The following is a 15468-nucleotide window of genomic DNA, read 5'->3' as shown; positions in this document are numbered from 1 at the left end:
TTACGTCCAACAAAGTGGTGACCATGAGTTCTAAGTGATGGTAACGTTATCGAAAACAAACAAAAAAAAAAAACAAGCTTCCATAACTCTGTAATTCTGGGGCCACGCTAACGAGAAATGCCATTAATTATTGCGATAGATCACCATGTCAGTCAGTCACCTTTGAGTTTTATATATATATATATATATATATATATATATATATATATATATAAAACTCAAAGGTCAACTCAAAGGACAACATTATAGAAATCTATATATATATATATATATATATATATATATAGATTTCTATAATGGCATTTCTCGGTAGTGTGGTTTTCCTTCATTTGGGAGATGTCAAAAGAGCATCAAGGAGAGAGAGTTTTGTGCAGCTTCACTGGGGGAACTCACCTCGGCGCGATCCAAATGCGCGCGGCGTCGCGCCAGCGTGCGCTGCATCTCGTGCATCATGCAGTGCAGAGTGCCGCGCGCGCCGCCGCTGCCGCCCGACGACGAGGAGCCGCCGGAGTGCTCGCCGCCCGGCGGAGACGCCGCCTCGGTGGCGCCGCTAACGGGAATCACACCGGCCTGGAAATAAATTTGTCTCACTATAGTAAGCTAGATGACATCCAGCACCCCACAATTGATACTAGAAATATACTCATATATATAAAATTCTCGTGTCACAATGTCAGTTAGCGTACTCCTCGGAAACGGCTTCACTGATTTTAACCAAATTTTATATGCATATTCAGTAGGTCTGAGAATCGGCTACTGGGTGCTTTTTATATTGATAAGTGCATTTGTTGAATAAATAATAGTAAATTATTGCAACTCGAGACTGACGAGTGACGACTATTGTTTGTGCGACGGGATAGCGATGGACGTTGCCATAGTGACATACTTATTGAGTTACTTCAATAAAATAATAAGGGCGGAATACTTTATATGGCAAAGAAACGTGGGAGAGCCATGCTTCGGCACGAATGGGCCGGCTCGACCGGAGAAATACCACGTCCTCACAGAAAACCTTGCGCTGTGTTTCGCCGAGTGAGTGAGTTTACCGGAGGCCCAATCCCCTTCCCTATTCCCTTACCTACCCTCCCTTATTCCGTTCCCTTTCCATCCCAACCTTCCTCTATTACCCTATTCCCTCTTAAAAGGCCGGCAACGCACCTGCAGCTCTTCTTATGCTGCGAGTGTCCATGGGCGACGGAAGTTGCTTTCCATCAGGTGACCCGTTTGCTCGTTTGCCCCCTTATTTCATAAAAAAAAAAAACGTTTGCCGGGACAGCTAGTCTATCTATCTATCTATATATATAAAACTCAAAGGTGACTGATTGACATAGTGATCTATCAACGCACAGCCCAAACCACTGGACCGATCGGGCTGAAATTTTGCATGCAGGTAGATGTTATTACGAAGGCATCCGCTGAGAAAGGATTTTGATAAATTCTAACCCCAAGGGGTTAAAATAGGGGATGAAAGTTTGTATATAATAATACTTTTAGCGCGAGCGAAGCCGCGGGCAAAAGCTCGTAATATTATAAATTCGATGATGCCCGCAACTCCGTTGCGTCAAAATTCGTTTATTGTGCGGGAACCATTACTATCCACCTTACTTGTCCAATTTCGACAATGATATTTGTACCTCGCCGATTAAAATCGGTGCGGTACATGTATGAAAAATATTTTAGATTTCCTAAACACGTTGCCTATTTGCTGCTGCTGAACCTTTCATGGGCGATTCCAACTCGCACTTGGCCGCTTTTTTAAGTTAGGGCCCTTATCAAAGCTATATATACGCCCGTGCTTTTTCGGGATAATAAGTAGCTAATGTCCTTTCTCGAGACTCAAAGTGTCTCCATACCAAACTTTAGCAAAATCGCTTCAGTGGTTTGAACGTGAAGCAGTGACAAACAGACGGACAGACAGACATAATTTCGCATCTATAATATTAGTATGGACATGGCCGGCATAACAGAGGCCGACCCGAAAAAAGATGGCTCGACGAACTGGATACGTTCGATAAAGAGTGGCCACATCACAAAATCTTGTTCATGGAAAGAAAGAGGGGAGAACTATGCCGAGCGGTGGGACCATAAAGTTAATATACCTAGCGGAATAGAGAAACAAAGGCCTGAGCAAGAGAGATGTCACTATCAGTAACACTGCGTGGTAAGAAGAGACGTGTGATACATGACAGCAGCACTCTTTTTTTGACGTCCAGTCGGCACGTGCCGCACGTTGACAATTTAATCCCATAGAAATCATGTTCAGTCATGCTTGTGTAAGTGTATACTCGTACGTACACATATTTTTACACACAGATGAAACCAATTTAGGTTTTGTTTGACAGCTCGAGATTGTTGCTCTATTCCGCTAGGTATATTAACTTTATGGGTAAATACCTACCTTAAAAATAATAAGAGGGTTTGAGTCGATTACAATATATTATTTTACAATGCTTTGTGTCTCAAAATATGAAAGGGGCATTTCCGAATAAAAAGGGGTATTTCTGAATTAACACGTAGTCTCACCCGCTGCTGTCTCTTCAGTCTAGCCTGCTGCAGCTGCGCGGCGAACCCTGACTCGGCGGCTGGCTGCGGGGGCGGAGGCGGTGGGGGCGGTCCGGCGGTCGGGGCGGGGGTAGGGGTAGGGGCAGTGGGGGCCGCGCCAGGGGGCGGCGGCGGGGGCGGAGGCGCGGGAGCTGGTGTGGGCGCGGCTGGCGGTTGCTGCTGCTGGAATAATGGTAGTTTTTGTTAGATAATATCTTCTATACAAAACTAAGTCAAAATATTTTAGGATGTGGCTCGTTGAAAGTTCACTGTCTTAGTAGCAGCCTGCAGCGCTAAAAAGAGTAAATTTTTTGGAACGAAGTCCCTTATCGCGCGTTGCGAAAGGGGGCTAGACAGAAAACCTTTTTGCCACAGACATAGATAAAGATAGATACCGCATGTGTATGTCAGCTCTCCAGCTAATACCATTGACCTTGACGCCGCCATAAGTCATTTTTCCTCACTCACTCCTTTTGATGTTGCAACCAAAAATCATACTCTCTCTTTATTGTCATCCACGCCTGTCCAGAATGTGCCTCCTTTCGAATTTGCTGAAGTCACGGTTGAAGACACCAAGCGAGCTATCATGTCCATTGACTCTGATGCTGCTGGTTGTGACAGCATTAGCCGAAAAATGATCTCACCAATTTCCGATATTCTGTCCCTTCCCATCACCTGGATCCTTAACAACTCTATCCGTACGGGTAATTTTCCTACTGCGTGGAAAGATGCTGACATCATACTTATTCCGAAAAAATCGAACGCTTCCCTTATTTCCGACTTTCGCCCCATATCTATCCTGCCTTTTCTTTCTAAAGTATTTGAGCGCCTAATCTATTTGCAGCTTAATAATTTCCTCAATAGTAATAACATCCTTAATCCTTTTCAGTCAGGCTTTCGCTCAGGTCACAGCACAACCACGGCATTATTGAATATTTTGGAAGATATTCGCTCTAATATGGATAACCGTCGCCTTACAATACTCGCACTTTTAGACTTCACCAATGCCTTTGGAACGGTTGATTTTGACTTATTGCTTGCTTCATTAAAATCAATTAACGCCGCTCCTAGCGTCTTGAGATGGTTTGAAGGCTACCTTAGAGGTCGAAGACAGCGTATTCGTAGTGACAACCATTACTCCATATGGCATGACCTCTTAGCGGGGGTCCCACAAGGAGGCGTACTATCTCCTTTACTATTTGCTCTGTTCATTAATACTATTAGTAATCGCTTGTCGTCTCTTTACCATTTATATGCCGATGATATGCAGATCTATACCGATTCCGATATTGACCATCTAAAGGAGGCGATAAAACGCATTAACGATGATTTGCTCCTTTTAGAACAGTAGTGCAAGTCCTTCGGTATTTGTGTTAACCCCAACAAAAGTCAAGCCATCATTATTGGAAGCGCTAAGCTCCTATCAAAAGTTAAGATCCAGGAACTTCCATCTCTCACATTTAATGGTTTACCAATCCCATTTGTTCAAACAGTCAAAAACTTAGGTGTTATTTTTGACAACCAACTCTCCTGGAAACCGCACATCAACGCAGTCAGTAGCAAACTATTCCGTGCAAGTGGATCTCTTCGTCTCTTCGGTAATTTTCTTCCAATAAAAACTAAAATTGCATTGGTTCATACATGGCTTATGCAAATATTGGATTACGCAGACATCTGTCTCATTGATATTAACGAAGAGCTTTTAGATAAACTTGAGAGACTGCAAAATGTTTGCATCAGATTTGTCTATGGCTTGCGGAAATACGATCATGTCACAGAATTTCGGAGGAAGCTTCGATGGCTTCCTATTCGCTTGCGTCGAGACTGTCACGTCCTCTCCCTTTTGTACAACGTCCTTTTTGTTCCATCCTCCCCGTCCTACCTTAAAAACCGCTTTAAATTTTTACATGATACTCACCAGCTAACATTACGCTCTTCCAAGCAATCTCACTCTCGAGATCCCTCTGCACTCTACTTCTTTATATTCTAAATCTTTCGCTGTTCGTGCTGCTTCTCTTTGGAATACTTTGCCTCTAGATATTCGACGAGCCGGTTCAATAAATATTTTTAAACATAAACTTAAATCTCATTTTCTTAATATGCACTAGCTTATTCCTGTCACATCTCTGCTTTATCATCAATAATTATAGTTAACTGCCAACATAAATAGACCTGGTTTTAGTAATAGTTAGTAATAGTTTTAGAATTTGTCTTAGTTTTAGTAATATAAGCACTAGTATTAGTTTAGTTGCGCACCTACACGATTTTTATATCATTCCCAATTTTCTATCGTAGCTACAAAAGGTTGACTGGTAGAGATTGCTTAGTAGCAATAAGTTCGCCTTTTGTACATCAATTAGTAATATTTATTATTGTATCTTTCGTATTATGTACTGTATTTTGGTGTGCAATAAAGAGTTATATTATTATTATGTACTTCGCGGGACATATCTTAGGTATCTATCTTGATCTATGTCTGTGCTTTTTGCTATAGCATAGTAAGCCGTGCGGTAGCGCGTGTTTCTGTCTCTCTGTCTCTCACAGAAAGCAAGCCAGTTATTTTTTTTTTTTGTTTTTGACTTCGTTCTATCCCTTGCCACCTCTCAAGTTTTTAACTTTTGTATGGAAAAACTTATCGCACTGGGCGCTTGCGCATACAAATTCAGCGCTGCTACTTTCGCAGTGAACTCTATATAAAGGACACGCCCCAAAGTATTATCACTATGTTTTGTTAAACTCTGTATAAATAAAAAAATATTTTCGATTTTGGCTGAACCGATTTGGATAGATTTCTGTCTTAAATTAATATTCGTGGAAAAAAGTAATGTTTGTACGGTCAGAAAATATGAAATAATAATCACGCTTATTCAGATTTACCCCATATATGCATATGGCATTACCCCACTTTTTTGCCGATATATTGCCATTTATTCAGAACAACCCCACTCCACGTTTATCCGATATATTCTAAATCACCCCATTTATTCAGATTTACCCCACTTTTTACCGATATTCTGAAATAATGAAATCTATTGTCTTACCATTGGTGGCGGCTGCGGAGCGGCGGGCGGGGTAGGTGGAGCTACGGGGCCCTGAAATACAACTTTATTCTTAGTTACTATTTTAATAAATAATAAGATTTTTTAAAACAAGTTTTTAGGACATAATATTTTTCCAGTGTCTATGAAAGGACATTCAGGCAGAAAAATTCTTAAATTCATACTTCATACTAATATTATAAATGCGAAAGTTTGTCTGTCTGTCTGTTACCTCTTCGCGCCCAAACCGCTGAACCGATTTTGCTGAAATTTGGCATGGAGATACTTTGAGACCCGGGAAAGGACATAGGATACTTTTTATCCCGGAAAATGTACGATTCCCGCGCGATAAACGAAATTTGGCGGGCATCATCTAGTCTTCAACTATTTTTCTGACGTCGGTTTTTTGCAAGGCCATCATACTCACATTGGGCGCGGGTAGGTTCTGGTGTGGCGGCACGGGCGGCGGCGCCGGCGCAGAGAGCGTCATATTCGGTGGCATCGGTGCACTGGAACATAATGATAATAATAATAATATAATCATATCTATGGACGCTTCATACCACGGCAGTCTGGCCCCGTGCTAAGTACACGAAGGACTTGTGTTACGGGTACCAGACAACGGAAATATATTTAATACTTTTATACTATACATATATTTAAGATTTTCATTATATGATGCACATATTTAATACACATCCATAACCCAGGAACTTTGAAAACGTTTCATTCCGTCGGCGGGATTCGAACCCGCGACCCCCGGCTTGAGCTACCAACAGCCCACCAACTGAGCCACAGAGGTCGTCAAATAATAGTTTAATATTTTTTCCTACTCCTCCTATTTTCTTCTGATTAATTCTTTGCAGAGACAGCTTTAGCATGTCCCTCGGGCTCCATGAGATCATATCAAAGGGTTTTCGTGGTTGGATACCGCTGTCGCTCCTGGAGGTCTACTATGAAACCGTTTTGAGACTCAAACAATCGAATGAGATTGCTGCGTCCTACTTTGACAACGTCATTTCTCGTTTGTTAGAGCAGGACGCGGCTTTCTCATTCGATTGTTTGAGTCTCAAAACTGTTTCGTGGTACGGCCCCTGGTGACACAGGAGATACAGTGGTGGGAATGTGTGATGGGCCAAAGCCAGTTTCAAAAAATTATTATACTTTGTAAAAGTGTCTATTTCTTTGCGGCCTTCACACATATACGCAAAGGAACATCCTGCGACCGAGCGAGGTGTTATGCTCGCGGCTCGGAGGTCATGGGTTCGATTCCCGCGTTGGGAACATGTTATTTCCAAGTTTGGTTAGGGCAATGCAGGCTGATCACCTGATTGTCTGACAAGTAAGATGATCCATGCGTCGGATGGGCATGTAAAAAGTCGGTCCTGCGCCTGATCTCTCGCCAGTCGTGTCGTCCGTCCCACTAGGTTATGAGAGTAAAGGAATAGAGAGAGCTCTTGTGTACTGCGCACACACTTGGGCACTATAAAATTACTCCTGCGTAGCTGGCCTGGTTTCAATGAAACCGGCCGCCGTCACCGAAACCAGTGTGGGACCTATTATTATGCTGTCGTATTTACACCGTAGGAAATATAAAACTTCGCAAGCGCGGTGCAGAATTGTGGCGCTAGTCGGTCCGTGAATGACCGACGCAATGTTTAATGATGCTTAGGCCTTATATTTACCAATTGTGGTAAGTCAATCAAATGTCTGTACCATACTATAGAACTTACGCAGCTTACATTTAGTAAATGTACAATATGGATGGATACAAACGCAATGCGATTGCATCACGATGTGTGTACTGAATTGTTGTTTTTTTTTGTTTCCTGTCATCGCCTGACCACAATAGACATAACGACCAGTAGTTCGACTGCAAAGAAACGGACAGGTTTCAATATCTGTCAAATTCGTCGGGTATCACTAGGATTATGAACGGAATGTGCCTCGCGCTGGCTGATAATAATTTATTTTTAAATATTTAAAATAAATATTTCAAAATTGGATTCTGACAATTTTAATCGCATGTGCCAAAACACAAACAACAATACGACCAAAGAGGAACACGTCCAGCGAATATGTCATAGTTTTAAATTCGTATGTAACAAGTTAACAACCCTAGCGACGATTTTCGTCATAATACGTCAAATTTAAAAATTTCAACATCAGTTCTACGGCATACTATATCATTCTGTCTACTCTGGCCTGACCTTGAATCTGGTCGCGATTACTTTGCACTGTCATACGCGAATGTATCACTACCATTTCTTATAGCGACGACGTGACAACTCACCTGCTGGTGCGATGGTGTCCCGGGTGCGACGGCGGCGGGTGCGGCGCGTGCGGCAACGTGTGCACGCCGTGCGGCGGCGGCGCCGGCGGCGCGGGCGCAGGGGCGGGCTGCTGATGATGAGAGACAACCATTGTTATCTATACTAATATTATAAAGCGGAAGAGTTTGTCAGTTTGTTTGTTTGAAAGCGCTAATCTCAGGAACTACTGGTCTGATTTAAAAAATTATTTCAGTGTTAGATAGCCCATTTATCGTGGATAGCTATAGGCTATATTTTATCACGCTAAGACTAATAGGAGCGAAGAAATAGAGGAAAATGTGGAAAAAACGGGGGAAATTATTTGAAAGGCCTTATTTGAACGCGCTTATCTCAGGAACTATTGGTCCGATTTGAAAAATTCTTTTAGTTTTGGATAATTAGAATTATTTGAAAGGGCTTATCTCACGAACTACTAGAGCATTTTTTCTGTTATTTAGGTGAGATATTAAGAAGTTAGACCACGTGAAGGATCATAGGCTTTTTTGTGTACTAATTTGTCTGTGAAATAAAGTACACATTTACTTTTGTGTCTCCCCATCTTTTATGATCGATTCAGAGATCTCGGAGTTTGATGTTATGCTACTGTTAGTTATATTGTACCTGGTGATGATGATGCGGCGCGTGGTACTGGGCAGGTTGATGCACAGGCTGATGCGCAGGTTGAAGCGCAGGTTGGTGCGCAGGTTGGATCGCAGGTTGATGCGCAGGTTGATGCGCTGGTTGATGAGCAGGCTGATGTGCCGGCTGATGCTGCTGGTACTGATGGGGCGCGTGGTACTGAGGCTGTTGGAGCATCGCCGCATCCTCGCGTGTCATCGTTCTGAAGAGTTTTTGAATTATAAATAACATAAAAATGCTAAGTTAAAATATAGGTGAAAAGAAAAAAGAATTTATACGTGGGAGAGCCATGCTTCGGCACGAATGGGCCGGCTCGACCGGATAAATACCACGTTCTCACAGAAAACCGGCGTGAAACAGCGCTTGCGCTGTGTTTCGCGGAGTGAGTGAGTTTACCGGATGCCCAATCCCCTAACCCCTACCCTATTCCATTCCCTACCCTCAACTATTCCCTTCCCTTCCCTACCCTCCCCTATTACCCTATTCCCTCTTAAAAGGCCGGCAACGCACTTGCAGCTCTTCTTATGCTGCGAGTGTCCATGGGCGACGGAAGTTGCTTTCCATCAGGTGACCCGTTTGCTCGTTTGCCCCCTTATTTCATAAAAAAAAAAGCCAGTTGGAACGCTCTGTTGTAAAAGAAATAAAAACAAAATAACTATTGCTTCCAGTAGAGAGAGAGAAGTAAATGATCTTTTAGTTATTGAAGTTTCTGTGGATGGAGAGATTGTTACACAAATAGATGCATTTGTGCCGCAGACCGCGGTCATGGCAGATTCATAATTAGCTATACTTGATGTAGCTATAATTGACCGTGCGAGTTTCTTTCGCCGGTTCTTCTCGCCGGGTTAGTTCCCGAACCGTTGGTAAACCTCATGTAAAACTTCTAAAAGTGTTATTTTTAATCTATTTGGAAACAAAAAGTAGTATTATTTTCATTCGACGTTCCTAATAAAACGCTTACGGAAAACGCGAAAAATCCTTCTGCCATAATTGCCCTGAATCTTTTTTGTATTAAAAAGGGGAAATAACACACCTATAACCCATATCCTCATCGTAATGGGTGTTGTTGTGGCCGTTGTAGGGCACAGGCGGGTTGGGAGGCTGCGGCGGCGGCGGCGCAGTGTTGTTCACAGTCTTGTTCGCTAGGATCTGAAATTAAAAGGCTAACATTAGATACCGATGAAGAAGTATAGTTGGATGGCGAATCGAAGTGGAAATTCCTTTATTGACGTATCGTTTGTGGTCCTTTAAATGAGGCACATTGCTTTCTCCTTTATTATAAGTGTATGGTTTTCGTTTTTTTTTTTTTTATGAAATAAGGGGGCAAACGAGCAAACGGGTCACCTGATGGAAAGCAACTTCCGTCGCCCATGGACACTCGCAGCATCAGAAGAGCTGCAAGTGCGTTGCCGGCCTTTTAAGAGGGAATAGGATAATAGGGGAGGGTAGAGAAGGGAATAGGGTAGGGGTTAGGGGATTGGGCCTCCGGTAAACTCACTCACTCGGCGAAACACAGCGCAAGCGCTGTTTCACGCCGGTTTTCTGTGAGAACGTGGTATTTATCCTGTCGAGCCGGCCCATTCGTGCCGAAGCATGGCTCTCCCACGTATACGTATATGTGAGTGAAGTGAATACATGAAGTTTTCTTTTTCGTCTTCTTCCATGTCATGCTTAGTTACAGCTTAGCTTGTTGTCTCCAATGCATCACATCTTGCTTGAATCGCATCCTGCACTGTTTAACCTTTGAAAGTTTTTTTTCTGGTTTCAGATTAAGGTCCAATTTCATCAATAATTGTTAAAGTTAATGCTCGAATTAGTATCACGTTTCCTGTTTCATTTTTCATATGAATGAAAGAGAGGATATAACATTTTAATAAGCTGTTCACAGACGTTGGTGAAATTGGGGCTTAACTTTTGAAAATTAATTTTATCCTCTCTTACCTCGAGTGTATGCATCATCGCTCTCGCGAAGCTATCAGCATCCTCTCTGCAGGAGAAGTTGAGGCCGTACACGTGTCGGGCGTCCCTCCACTGATGGAAGGTAGCCGTCGCCTGGTTGTACTTCAGCCCACGTACGATACCACAGTTGATCACCACCTGAAAGAATTATAAGCCAAGATTAATCAGGGTAGGACTGACAAGTAAACTAGATGATGACAGCTATTTGTTTATCGCGCGGGAACCGTAGATTTTTCCGGGAATAAATATAGTCCTATGTCCTTTCCCGGGACTTAAACTATCTCCATACTCAGACAGACAGATAGACAAACTTCAGCATATTTTATAAAATTAAATGGATTCTAGACAAAACACCTACTCCAAGAAATATCATTATTATCTGCCTACCTTGTCCTTGACGTGTGTTCCAATTCTCGTACCTTATGATAAATTGTGACCTACTTTGAAAGCTTTCATTTAAGTTCAGTTAAGTTAATGGTGATTAAATTAACATTTCTTTGAACTTAATTATATTTGCATTTCATGCTAGTATTCAGTTTAGAAGCCAAAGGAATATCTTTATCTAATTCTAAAGCTTACTTCAACCCCGGGCTGGAGCCTTACCTCATGGTCGTTTAGCTTCCTCCCCACCACCCTGAAGGTGTTGTGCTGGGTGTGATGGTAGATGTGGACCTTGGAGAGGCCGGAGCTGGTACCGGACGGCACCCATCTCTTGAGGCCGTCGTCGTAAACCATGACGGACGCGCGCGCGCTGCTTATCGATTGCTCGCTGTGGACAAATTAGGATGTTAGAACTTGACATTTTTGTATTATACTGGGGTTACTTAAGGCAATGTTTCTTAATATCTTTACGCAAGTGATCTATGAAAAATACAGATTGTTGTATCACAGAGTACAACAAACCCCGAAGTGAAACTCATAGGCCGTAGCTTGGGTCATCAAAGAAACATTGATTGTTACTACCTGCTAAACTAACAGAAATGTTAAAAAAATAGAGGTCGCTCTTGCTGTCTTTCTAAGGTAAATTTGATATTGTAAGGTATCCATGCGTTTTTATCGATAGATGGGTTTTTATTTTTAACAGGCCTTCTATACATATGAACATCCTATTAGCATGGGCGTAGCGAGGAACGGGCAGGATACTCATGTCAAAACCTCTGGCTGCTGCTATTATTCAACTGTAGCACCTTTGTATCCTTTCCTCTTTTTACTTCTCTCTCTGTTACAATTAAATAAATAGGTTAGTGTGCATGTGATCAAGACAATATTTATTTTAATTTACGAATTGGACACATCCCACAGTAACATCGCAAAACCATTTCTCAACCCAATTGCCGCTATCAAGGCATTCGTAGGCAGACGTGGGTAGACTATCATACGGGCATTACTTAACATACCACCATAAACAAAGAAAAAAGTGGGCGAGACAGACCTTAAAGACAGAAAGGTTAGTACGTAGGTTTGATTAAAAGTTACGGTTCACTTTTCTATGATGTCATTTTTATCTTAAAGTTATTCGTTTACTTAAAAAATGTAGGATTTGTAAAATAGAAATTATGTTATTGATATAGGTTTAGAATCGAAATGGACCTAATATTGGTACTTGTGCAACACCTAAGTTTATAGTCTAAAATTGAAATAATTTCACTTTCATTTTATATATCGCTTATAAGATCAGCTAGTACTAGTTAGGCTCTATAGTCTATAGTATCCTCTTTCTCTCTTTCACAAAGAGAGAGAGAGAGAGAGAGACAGTACCTATTCGTGATGCTGATGATCTGTTGGCTAACGTCTGAGTTACCAACGCGACCTTAAGCGGCCCACGTCACAGTAGGGATGTCAACTTCCGCTTTTTTTCAAAATTAACTTTCTGATTGACCTAATGATTGTTTAATCCTTCAATCGTGGATTCTTGGAAATCTATTGTTATTCTATTGTGTCTCGCTCACCGGTGAGCTTACGGGGCTTGATAGGTTAAATGACGTACCTAAAACTAGATCCAAGCTTAAACAAGTTAGCAAAGATCATAAAATACATACTAACATTATAAATTCCAAAGTGTGTCTGTCTGTCTGTTTGTTACCTCTTCACGCTTAAACCACTGAACAGATTTATTCCGGGAAAGGACGTAGGATAGTTTTTATCTCGGAAAAATTGCACGGTTCCCGCGCGCGACAAACGAATTTTAGCGCAAAGATGTTGCGAGTGTCATCTAGGACTTTTATTCAGTGACGAATTAACCCTTAATTAAATTAAGCAATTGCCTAGGGCATCAGCACCAGAAGAAGGACAAAAAACATCCGTCCTTAGGGCATCACGTCTCACCAGTCACCACTCTCACTTCACCAAAAACCTCACCAAAAGAAGGTCCTAAAAATAAGTCATGTTTATAGGTGGTAAAAGCTTAAAGACAGATTCTAGTTGACATACGGAGGGGGGGGGGGGGGGGTTTACACAGGCATGGATTGCTTAGGGCATCGAGTAGTCTTAATCCGTCACTGCTTTTATTAAAGTGGCAACTGGCAGCCCTAATCGTTACGCAAGTAGAGCGACTGCAGTGAAAGTCAGGGCTGTCGGATGACTTAACAAAAACACTGAGGTCAGAGAAAGGGACGCAGTGCGCCCTAAAAGGGTTAAGAGTTAAGACTGGAGAAGGCAAAAACTTTAGGACTACTAATTATCCATACTAATACTATAAATACGAAAGTGCGTCTCTGTCACCAAAGAAAGGTACCATTCCGATCAACGCGGGCCGCGGCAAGCGACTGCGACCAACAAAATTGAAAGAAAATGACCACTTTATGACCTAGGCTATAGGTTTAATTTTAGCAGGCATTAGCCGGTAGACGTGGGAGAGCCATGCTTCGGCACAAATGGGCCGGCTCGAGCGGAGAAATACCACGTTCTCACAGAAAACCGGCGTGAAACAGCGCTTGCGCTGTGTTTCGCCGAGCGAGTTTACCGGAGGCCCAATCGCCTACCCTATTCCCTTCCCTACCCTCCCCTATTACCCTATTCCCTCTTAAAAGGCCGGCAACGCACCTGCAACTCTTCTGATGCTGAGAGTGTCCATGGGCGACGGAAGTTGCTTTCCATCAGGTGACCCGTTTGCTGGTTTGCCCCCTTATTTCATAAAAAAAAAAGAAAATGGCATGGATCGCTAGACCAAATAAAATGTCTAGCGATCCATGCCGCCGCTTTGTAGTGGCGTCTAGAGTAAAATGAAATCTACACCCTAGGTCATAGTGGCATTTTATTTGAATTTTTGTCGTTCGCGAATGGTGCCCTTAGATACCATTTTCCCTTGCATGTTGCATTGTTCACTCCTCTGACGTTTATGAACCATTTTTGGATATCGTTGTATGCATTCTACGAATCCGTAGTACATACTTGTTACTGCTATATTATTATTGAAACCTGATTACCAGACTGTTTTAGGTACATCCATACTAACTAATAAATGCGAAACTGCTGAACAGATTTGTTGAAATTTGAGATAAGCTCCGTTGCGGCAAAATTCATTTATCACGCGAGATGTGAGAACCGTACATTTTTCCGGGATAAAAAGTATCCTATTGTCCTTTCCCGGGTCTGAAAACTATCTCCATGACAATTTTCATAAAAATCGGTTCAGCGTTTTAAGCGTGAAGAGGTAACAGAGAGACAGACACACTTTCGCATTTATAATATTAGTATGGATGCGAAATGTGTCCGTCAGTTCTTTGTCTGTTGTTCTTTCCTGGGACTTAAAGTATCACCATACAAAATTTCATCAAAGGCGGTTCAGCGGTTTAGACATTACGAGGTAACAGACGGACAGACACCCTTTCGCATTAGTGTGGCCTGTGGACTAGAAATTCTCGCGACTACAACAATAGCAATTCCGAAGGACACTTTTTGCTTGTACAGTTATACAGGTGTATACTATGTATGGGCATACGGGTTACTGGGTCTTCCAGTAGGTCGGTTATGGTGCAACTCTACTGACAGAGAAACACTATAATAATAATACATATTAAAAAAAAACATGGACGAGAACGCAATTTACGAATTTCAAAATTCTATTCAATTTTTTTTTTATATATTAGGGGTAATTTTTTTTTTTTTAGTTGCGGTAGGTTCTATCGTACCCGCAACTCTGCCTTAAGCGATGAGTGGAACACCATGGGGTTTTAGTGGGTAGCAGGAGTCCCACATACCCCGGCCGATATCCCTAATTTGCCGGGGATGCGTAAAGCATTTCCCCATGTTAAAAAAAAAGAAAAAAAGGAGTAAATTTGTTGGCGACAAAATTATTTTATTTTTAATCCTTACATAAAAATTGAATGTGAACGTAGTTTACTAAATAAACTTTGTTATTTCATAACTGTTACTGATATCAAGCGTAAATGTTTTCATGTTTTCTAAGAAAATTAAATAATGCGTCATTTCATTCACAAATACGTCATATCTTGTTCATTTCTAAGGAATATCCTTATCTCTTAAAAAAACCTCAATAAAAAAACCTTCAGAGGTGTCAAGGGACACCCGGATGGAACAAAGTTCCTTTCTATGAGAGAGAGAGAGAGACAGAGAAACACGCGCACGCCGCACGGCTTACAACTATAATAGCAAAATGTATCGTTATCTATTCGTTACAACGGGTGCCAAACGAGCGTAATTTTGTGAGTCGTTAGTCGCAGACTTTCTGCCGCGTAAATATCTTTTCATACAAATCATGACTCACAAAATTACGCTCGTGTGAATCAAACAGGACTTTTATATGAAACTGAAATGTATCGTTATTCGTTACAACGGGTGCCAAACGAGCGTAATTTTGTGAGTCGTTAGTCGCAGAATTTCTGCCGCGTAAATATCTTTTCATACAAATCATGACTCACAAAATTACGCTCGTGTGAATCAAACAGGACTTTTATATGAAACTGAATGTAGCAGAATTTCTGCCAGCCGAAATTCTGCGACTTACTCACAAATTACGC

At 41.8% G+C, this 15468-nt stretch overlaps 1 protein-coding gene across 2 annotated transcripts in view; it reads right to left on the bottom strand.

Moving 5' to 3' along the window:
* Window positions 1-15468, bottom strand: part of LOC121738143 (protein enabled) — a 68152-nt gene that overhangs the window by 6572 nt on the left and 46112 nt on the right. For both annotated transcript variants that reach the window (XM_042130027.1, XM_042130026.1), the window contains 9 exons: window positions 11093-11258; window positions 10472-10627; window positions 9564-9679; window positions 8513-8732; window positions 7873-7982; window positions 6007-6088; window positions 5583-5633; window positions 2524-2724; window positions 394-570 (listed from right to left, as the gene is read on the bottom strand). In XM_042130027.1, the coding sequence (XP_041985961.1) occupies window positions 394-570; window positions 2524-2724; window positions 5583-5633; window positions 6007-6088; window positions 7873-7982; window positions 8513-8732; window positions 9564-9679; window positions 10472-10627; window positions 11093-11258 (1279 nt within the window). The remainder of the gene's footprint in view (window positions 1-393; window positions 571-2523; window positions 2725-5582; window positions 5634-6006; window positions 6089-7872; window positions 7983-8512; window positions 8733-9563; window positions 9680-10471; window positions 10628-11092; window positions 11259-15468) is intronic.

This window comes from Aricia agestis, chromosome 22 (assembly GCF_905147365.1).
Source record: "Aricia agestis chromosome 22, ilAriAges1.1, whole genome shotgun sequence".
In the NCBI taxonomy this organism is placed as follows: domain Eukaryota; kingdom Metazoa; phylum Arthropoda; class Insecta; order Lepidoptera; family Lycaenidae; genus Aricia; species Aricia agestis.
Note: the sequence above shows the minus strand (reverse complement) of the source record. Positions and strands in the feature narration are given on the sequence as shown.